The 7955-nt window shown below is 45.6% G+C and overlaps 1 protein-coding gene across 2 annotated transcripts in view; it reads right to left on the bottom strand.

The window, feature by feature from the left end:
- Positions 1–460: 460 nt before the first annotated feature.
- The window catches only part of adgrl1a (adhesion G protein-coupled receptor L1a), a 140573-nt gene continuing 133078 nt past the window's right edge, over positions 461–7955 (bottom strand). For both annotated transcript variants that reach the window (XM_084743538.1, XM_084743537.1), the window contains 3 exons: positions 6142–6264; positions 3596–3613; positions 461–2719 (listed from right to left, as the gene is read on the bottom strand). In XM_084743538.1, coding sequence (XP_084599664.1) covers positions 1809–2719; positions 3596–3613; positions 6142–6264 — 1052 coding nt within the window. In that variant the 3' untranslated portion in view covers positions 461–1808. The remainder of the gene's footprint in view (positions 2720–3595; positions 3614–6141; positions 6265–7955) is intronic.

Genomic DNA, 7955 nt, shown 5'->3' with positions numbered 1-7955 from the left:
AATATTCTCTGATAGCAAAACAAATGTCATTATCATACATGCTAAAACCCATGTTGTTTAAAAGTATGTCATCTGGTTATATCTTCCAAATAATACAAGAACAAACCAAATCACTTCATGGATGTTGTCGTTCACCCATAATGCTTTATTGTGCCTGTGAGGCACAGTATGACATTTGACGACATCTATCTCGCTTGCCCCACACCTCCCGCCCCCCGTTGCCTCCGGCAATTCCGCCCCGGGAATGTCAAAGGTCAAACATTAACAACATGTAACGGATTATATTACATAAAAATTGTGCCAGGATTTTTTTTGTTTCATTTTTTTCATTTGTATAAATAAAATCTACTACACATTATAATCTGTTACTCTCTCTCTGCCTTTGTCTCTCCGATGGATCGCTAAGGATTTTGATTGCGGCACAGTGCTGGGGCACAAGAGCGAGGGGAGAGAGATATCATTCAGCTCACAAAGTCCAAAACATTTTATTTTTTTCTTTCGTTGGTTTGTTGCAGTACAAGAAGTCATTTCTCATAGTATTTGTTACTTTTTGTTGCTTTTGATCATCTGGTGTCTCTATTTACACAGTAGGAATAAAGTAGATTCATGTGTGGTTCCTATGTACACGGTTATACCAACTGGTTGACCGGTGCGTTTGCGACGGTTTTACAGTCTTGGTTGTCACAACCACACACAGGAAACAAGTCCACTTTGACTGGCTAGGCTCTAACAGCAAAGTACAGGGGGGAGGGGGCGACACTAGTCCGCTCTCGCAGCCCCCCAAAGTCAACAAATTGAATACTCTCTTCAAAAACAATAGCAAGGCAGTCATTGAACTTTTCAAATGCCTAAAGCAAACAACCAGAGAGAACAGTGGAGAGCATTGGCCAGTCTTATGGATGCAGGTTCTCCTGATCTGGAGGGGTGATGCGGCGCCTCCTCAGTCTCCGTCTCCGCCTCTACTCCACTTCTGTACATAGTCGTCGATTCACAGCAAGAGAAAATGAAGGCAACTACACTGAATCAGCTCCCACTGCCTGCTAGGAACAAAAGCTCTTGCTCCCTTTTACTTCAATGGAGTACTGTTTTCACTTCTGATGTTCAGTAATGAGCACTTCTGGATGAATGTGTGTGCATGTGCGTGTGTGTGTGTGTGTGTGTGCGTGTGTGTGTGTTTGCTTTGTGAGTGTTCTAGTTTCTGTTCTGGCTCAATAAAATATATTTTTGGCAACAATGAAGAGCTTTCTGTGAGACGTTTTTTAGGTTATAATAGTGTACTATATTCCCTGTCTCCGCAGCTAACTAGTCCTATCAAATGATGACTCAAAAAAGACCTATGGATGGTACGAAAGGGAAATGAGATAAAATATAAAATGATATTCCCATCTCCGGAGGCAGGTCTGAAGAGAAATCACATAAAAAAAACTTTAACAAAGTTTGAAAGTTTTGAAATATCTGAAGGTAAAGGGGGTGGATCGGTACATTCAGAGTGCTGGACTTGGCCTTAGGGTACCAAAGGGACTGGGGAGGACTGGGGCTGGAAAGAGCCGACGAATGCTCTGCTGGAAAACACCCATCACTCATCTCCGTAAGATGGGAAGGGTTCAAGATAAAGGCTGATTCTGCAGAGCCAGCCACGACTCCCCCTGAAGGTCACTCTGTTTGCTCATCTGTTAGTTAAATAAAAGTCAAGAGAAAGAAAGGCAACCAAACAAGCAGAAAGTGGAGAGACGCGAGAACGAGGCGGGTGGGCTGGGAGGCGGCTCTGGCCGTCACATTAGTCCCCAACTTCCTCCGTCAGGCTCCAGTCACAGGCTGGTGACCAACTGCATCTGTCCGTCTCCCTCGCTGTGGGCAGGCTCCTGAGCCTGGTGTCCCTCCCCGCTCGGTCTCCGGGGTGGGGCCTGGTAGAAGGTCTGCATGGGGGCCCCACGAGAGCCCAGGGCGGGCCTCCCTGAGCTGTAGTACAGCTCCTCAGGGGGCTGGGCCGAACGGGGCACCACCTCCAGGGGCTCAGGACTGCTGTCGGGATAGGGTGAGTCTCGCAGGTTGGTGATGCTGGTGTACAGGGAGTCACGGGCAGGAGAGTCTGGCGCTCTGCTGCCTCCCTGTCCGCCAGCACTCTGGCCGCTGTGGCCACTGTGGCCCAGGCTCTCGGTGAGGTCGGCCGTGTAGCTCTCTGACTCCTCTGGGTCGCTTTGGTAGAGGACAGACTGGGCGCGCTGCAACAGCAGGGGCTCCTCCAGTGCTTTATAAAGCAGCTCCACGTCCTGCGGGGTTCGCTGTCGCCCATCTCTTAGAAAGTCCTCGTCTTCATCCATGCCCAGAGATGACTCCGGCCCGGCCCCCGTTGTCCCCCGACCGACCCCGCCGTGAGGCCGTCCCCTGGCCAAGCTGCCGCACACCCTGTCCCCTGCATCGCCTCCACCTCCTCCACTTCCTCCTCTAAGGTTGTTGTGCACCAACTCAGAAATAATCATCTTCTCAAAGGCTGCGGCGTCAGAGAGGTTCCTTCGGATGCCTCCACCTCCCAGGGTCTCTGAGCTGCGGGGGTTTAGGAGGGGAGGGGGACTGTCTCCGCCCCCGCTGCCAAGGAAGTCGCAGCTGCCCCCGCCTCCACCCCCTGGGCCACTGCGCAGGGAATAGCTGTTGTTGAAGTTACCATTCAAGGGCAGAGTCTCCATCCCACAGGGGTCGCGGGCCTTTGATAACGTGCTCTCTGGACCCAAACACAAACACAAGAGACACAGAAGACAGAAGACGACAGAGACATTATTATCCTGCAGTCAGAGTCAAGTGTCACTAAGAGAAGAAGAAGAATATCAGATAGTAAAATGTAAGCTGAGGTACACTCTTAGCAATAAAGGTGCTAACTAGAACCATGAAGGGTTCTTCAGATTGTCCCAGTAGAGAACCCTGCCTCCTGGTTCCACTTGGAACCCACCAGAGAGCTCGCCATAGAGACCAATATAAAGGGTTGGGGCTTGAATTATCTGTGGGCTTCACCCAAACACCGTAAGAGAGGTTCTACAGAGAACTCTTCTGAAGTGTAATGATTCCACCCAGAACCCTGCCAAAGGGTTTTATTTCAAACCCATCCAGAAGGTTCTACTAGGAACACTTTTATCTCGCACATAACCAGGGGGTTCTACTGAGTAGCCTTTTATGATCCAAGAGTTTTATCTAGAATGCACACAAGAAGTTCTACTGGGAACCCTTTATATTTTAAGATTTTTATTTAGAATCCACACATGGGGTTCTACCAAAAACCCTTCTATGTTCCAAGAGTTTCATCTAGGACCCACCCAGGGGGTTCTACCCTATTAAATTATGGTATAAAGAACCCTTGACAAAAAAGTTCTCAACATTCCTTGGAGAACTTTTTCCTCCAAAAAGTGCTCTTTGGATGTAAAGGGTTCTTAATGCAACCCTCAGTGTTACAAAGAACTCTTGATAAACTCTGTCTTCAAAAAAGGGTTCTTCATAAGCAAATATCTCTGAGCAGAACCTCAGCCATTTGGGAAGAACCCTTTTGGAACCCTTATTTCTAAGAGTGTAGCTTATAGTGATGAGAACGGAGGTGAGTTACACTTACTTGGGTCGCGGAACGTTCCTGTGTACCAGAGAAAGTCATGTGGAGTGAATAAAATGAAAGACACTAGTCAGTAAGCGTTCTTTAATGATACAACATTAACTTGATGAATTGGTTTTTAAGATATTTCAAAAGGGAACCATTAACAGAATAAAAAATATCCTTGTCCATCCACCCCTTCTTCCTGTCTCACACTCTCACATCCAACTTCCCAACTCTTCCCACATTCACATCACGTTAACTCTGATTTATGCAGACTTATTCCTGTTTGTTTGACATCATATTCCTCCAACATTTACATCCAAGCCACAGAAAATGCTCTGGATATTTATTTACTACTGTCAGTGATACCTGCAGACATACATAATTCATACAAAACCTTGTACAGTAGCAGTAATGTTTATTTTACGACTTCCCTTCAACACACCAAAGATGTTGGGCTTTTTCTCCCACAGCAAAGAAAAAGCCACAGCCGACCAAAAAGTGAGTTCATTTTTTAAATTTAATGTGTAGTATGACTTTAATCAACGTTCTTCTTCAGTGGTGGTGTGCGTAATTAGACATTCTAATGAAGTGTTCTCCCTACTTCCTCTCCCACTCTCTTCTAAAAATGTCTTGGCTGCCAGGCCTGTGGCCATCAGGCTTGACGTATTGTGCGGAGAGGCTTTAAAATATTTAACAGAAACGCCGCCTTAAATTTCACTCCTCAGACACTGGGCCTGATACTCTGCGGGTGCGCACACAGCCAGCCAACAGCCACACACAGTCATAGTTCTCGCTTACCAAGTGTGAATATTGGTACTGTAGTGGAGCAATTACCAGAACATGTCTAATTCAGCAGTTATATGCATCCAAAGAGTGGTGTGGGAATGCAGCAATGTGATAAAACAGCCATTAAGCTGTTTAAAGAGCCCCACTCTGAGATAAAAGCCAGTACACACACACACACACACACACACACACACACACACACACACACACACACACACACACACACACACACACACACACACACACACAGAGGCAATTACAGTGAGCACTCACACCTGACCGACCTCCACCCAGATGGACTGTCCCTGGCCAGCGAGCTGTCTGATCCCTTTCTACGGACGTCAGGATTTAAGCCGACTACTTTCTGTGTCTGGGAACAGGAAAACTGTCCTCAAGATTTTTCTGGCAGTCACAGCTGTAGCTAAACTTCTAATCAATTTGTGGCTGTTCTCATGAAGATCTGACCAGATGGCTGGTTAGGCTGTAGGCACTGTTTGGCTCTGTTCTGCTCAGCCTAGTGAATCTGTCTGACAGCTACATAGTCGGAAAAAACAACACACAAACAGGCTCACACTCACACATGTGCAAGCACTCAAATACAGTAGTGAGTTTTTGTGTGCGCCGTGTGACAGAGTAACGGACAGACGGACAGCAAGCTGAGTGCACATACTGTATACACATAGGGACGTCACAAGAACCGAACCATCAGTACCAAGTCGATGCCAAAATCTGAAAATGTGACTGCTCTTGTTTTTCTACCACTGGTACTGGAGATGCAATTCTTTTAGACCTGACAGAGACAGCATACATCTAAAAGTGCTGTAGACAGCCGTTAAATGCCAAAGAGAAAAACCTGGTGGTACAAAAGACCAACAACTTTACATGTAAGATAAGAAAGAGTAGGGCTGTGACGATAACTGTATTACAGAATTAATGCAATACCACAGTCACATGATGCCTACTGCAGGGTTGAGCTCATGACAAGTTAGGACCACAGCCTCCGACTGGTCAACAGACTCAACCCAAGGCATCATGGGATTCCCAGTGGGAAGCTAACAACATGCTAACAACAGCAAGACACTGCCGTTCAAGGCTGGATTAGGTACGACACTAACGTTTGTGTTAGCATTAGCATTACCCTGTCACTGTTCAAGCATTTTGGAAACAACAGATGAGATTTTTCTTGGTCTTGAGAAGCTTTAGTGCTGCACACACATTACGCACTGCCCTATTCCGTAAAAGTCCAAATTTAAGGTTCAAGTCCAATAAAACATAGTTATTAAGGCCGCTGCGGTGAAACACCATCCCACAGGAATATGTCACTATGTCACCGCGGTAAGAAAAAAAGGATTCTCCTTGTTATCTTTCTCCCAAAATTCACATTACTGTGTCACAAAATATACAGAATATTATGTTAGCGTTTGTCTGTCACCATGTCAGTAAATTTAAACTACTGCTGCACTTGAGTTCAACTTATATTCAAAGTTCAGTGGCAGAAATCTCTTCATTACTTTTCAGACATGACAACATGCTACCCTGACAGTGATTTTCTTCAGGCTCAGTAAATACCCCCCTCAGTCTTTTGTCCTAGAAGCTCAAATGAGTTTTTTATTTCAAGTGGCAAACACAAATAACAATAGCTGGATTTTATTATTTTAATTTAGTTTGAAAATCATGGAAATTTGCTGGTATTGGTATTGACTACTATATTTCTGTTATCATGACATCCCTAACACACACACACACACACACACACACACACTTTATGAGGAGCTGACCGGTAGAGTTGAAGACGCCAGGTGAGGGTGGGGTGAAGCTCTCAGCCAGCAGCGTGTTGTATGGAGAGGTACCAGTGCGAGTTTGTAACACCGGGTTCGTCAAGAGGTGGTTGCCCATCGTAGCTGCAAGACATTTAAAAAATGAACATAATCATGAACAGACTCTAATCTTTGCCTCAGATGTATGCAAAACAAGCACAAGCAGAAGCACTTTTCACAATAGGTGTAACGTTTTGAAATTCACGTTTCCAGACTCAGTAATAACATGTGGAATCATAAAAATATTTACTGTTTATTCAGATGGGGCTATTTTTGTTATGCCGGTGCTTTATGGAGTAATGCATTTCACAGTGTTCTCCTCAATGTTTATGCCCGCTGATTGTAACCTTTGAGTAAAAATACAATTGCAGGGGAAAGGTACTGTTTGGAGCATTGCCATTTTTTCTCCTCTGGCTTCTGACAATGTAGTCAGATGTGGGAGAACAGTAATGCATGCCATTATGTAGTCGAGGGGTGCAGCCATTGAAACACAGTTAATTTTCCAGTGAAATGTGAATGCCACTACAAGACAAATATAATTCAAAGAAATGGCGCACTGAGAATGTTGTATAATGCCCATGTATGGCTCCAGCCTGAGGCAAGTCAAACAGAAATGCCATGAAATTAAAAATAGGACAGCATGACGGAGAGTGGTCCAAGGCAAAGTGCAACCTTCAGGTCTCACGCCTACCGTTCATCACACAGCAAGAGAGCAGGGAATTATAAAAAATAAAATAAAATATGCACTCACACACAGCTATTTATCTGTCATTTTCCCTCCTCTTACACTTCCCCTGTCCATCGTTTTGGCACGCCACACAAACCCCTCTCTCTCCGTTCTCTCTGGCTCATTCTGCTGTGTCTTGACTCAACCACATTTTCTCAGTTCCTCACGCCAGAATTTTTACAAACAACACTAAATTAGTTGGGATTAGCTGTCTGTGTGTACCTCAGAGGAATATCCTGTAGAAAATTAAAGGAACTAGCTTTAAGTGGGGAGAGAAAGTAGGGCAAGGGGAATCATGGGAGACTGAGTGTGTGTGTGTGTTGTGTGTGTGTGTGTGTGTGTGTGTGTGTGTGTGTGTGTGTGTGTGTGTGTGTGTGTGTGTATATGTGCTGCACGCCTCTTCCTCTGGACACATTACTATTGTCAGGAAGAGATTGCGGTTCATAAAGAAGTGAAGTGGAGAAATCAAAGAGAACCAAGATGCCAGTGATAACGACGCAGCATCTCCTCTCCAGATTTGGCCTCTTTAATTACTCCTCCATGATAGCGCCTCTCTCTGTAGCTCAGCTCTCCTCTCTTCTCCCTCCCTCCCCCCCTCCCTCCCTCCTGCGCTCCCCTTCGTCTTTCACTTTCTGCCAACTGACAAACTTTTCTCAGAAGCACAGAAAATAAAGGCTTCACAGCACAGTTGCTTGTGTTTGACAGCACAACATGGAATGATCCACATTGTGTCTCCACCAGGCCTGGTGATTGCTCTATCGTGACGAAAAGCTCAGGAAACCGACCCGCCCGACCACACACACATGCACACATACACATACATACGTACAAACACACGCACGCACCTCTCATCTATCCTGCTCACTCATTGCACCCCTCTTCCTCACCCCCTGCCTTGCTCCTGTCACTCTCCTCAATTAGAATAATTACCCCCTGTTCGCTCACACGCTAATCAGTTCATTAAAAAGAAAATGGATGAAATTAGCATAGAGAGTGATGGCTGATTTAACGACTGCCTCTGTGTCATCATCAACAACACCCCGCACCC

Source organism: Lutjanus erythropterus, chromosome 19 (genome assembly GCF_056507025.1).
Source record: "Lutjanus erythropterus isolate fLutEry1 chromosome 19, fLutEry1.hap2, whole genome shotgun sequence".
NCBI lineage: Eukaryota > Metazoa > Chordata > Actinopteri > Lutjaniformes > Lutjanidae > Lutjanus > Lutjanus erythropterus.
This window is presented reverse-complemented; position numbering and strand designations above follow the sequence as displayed.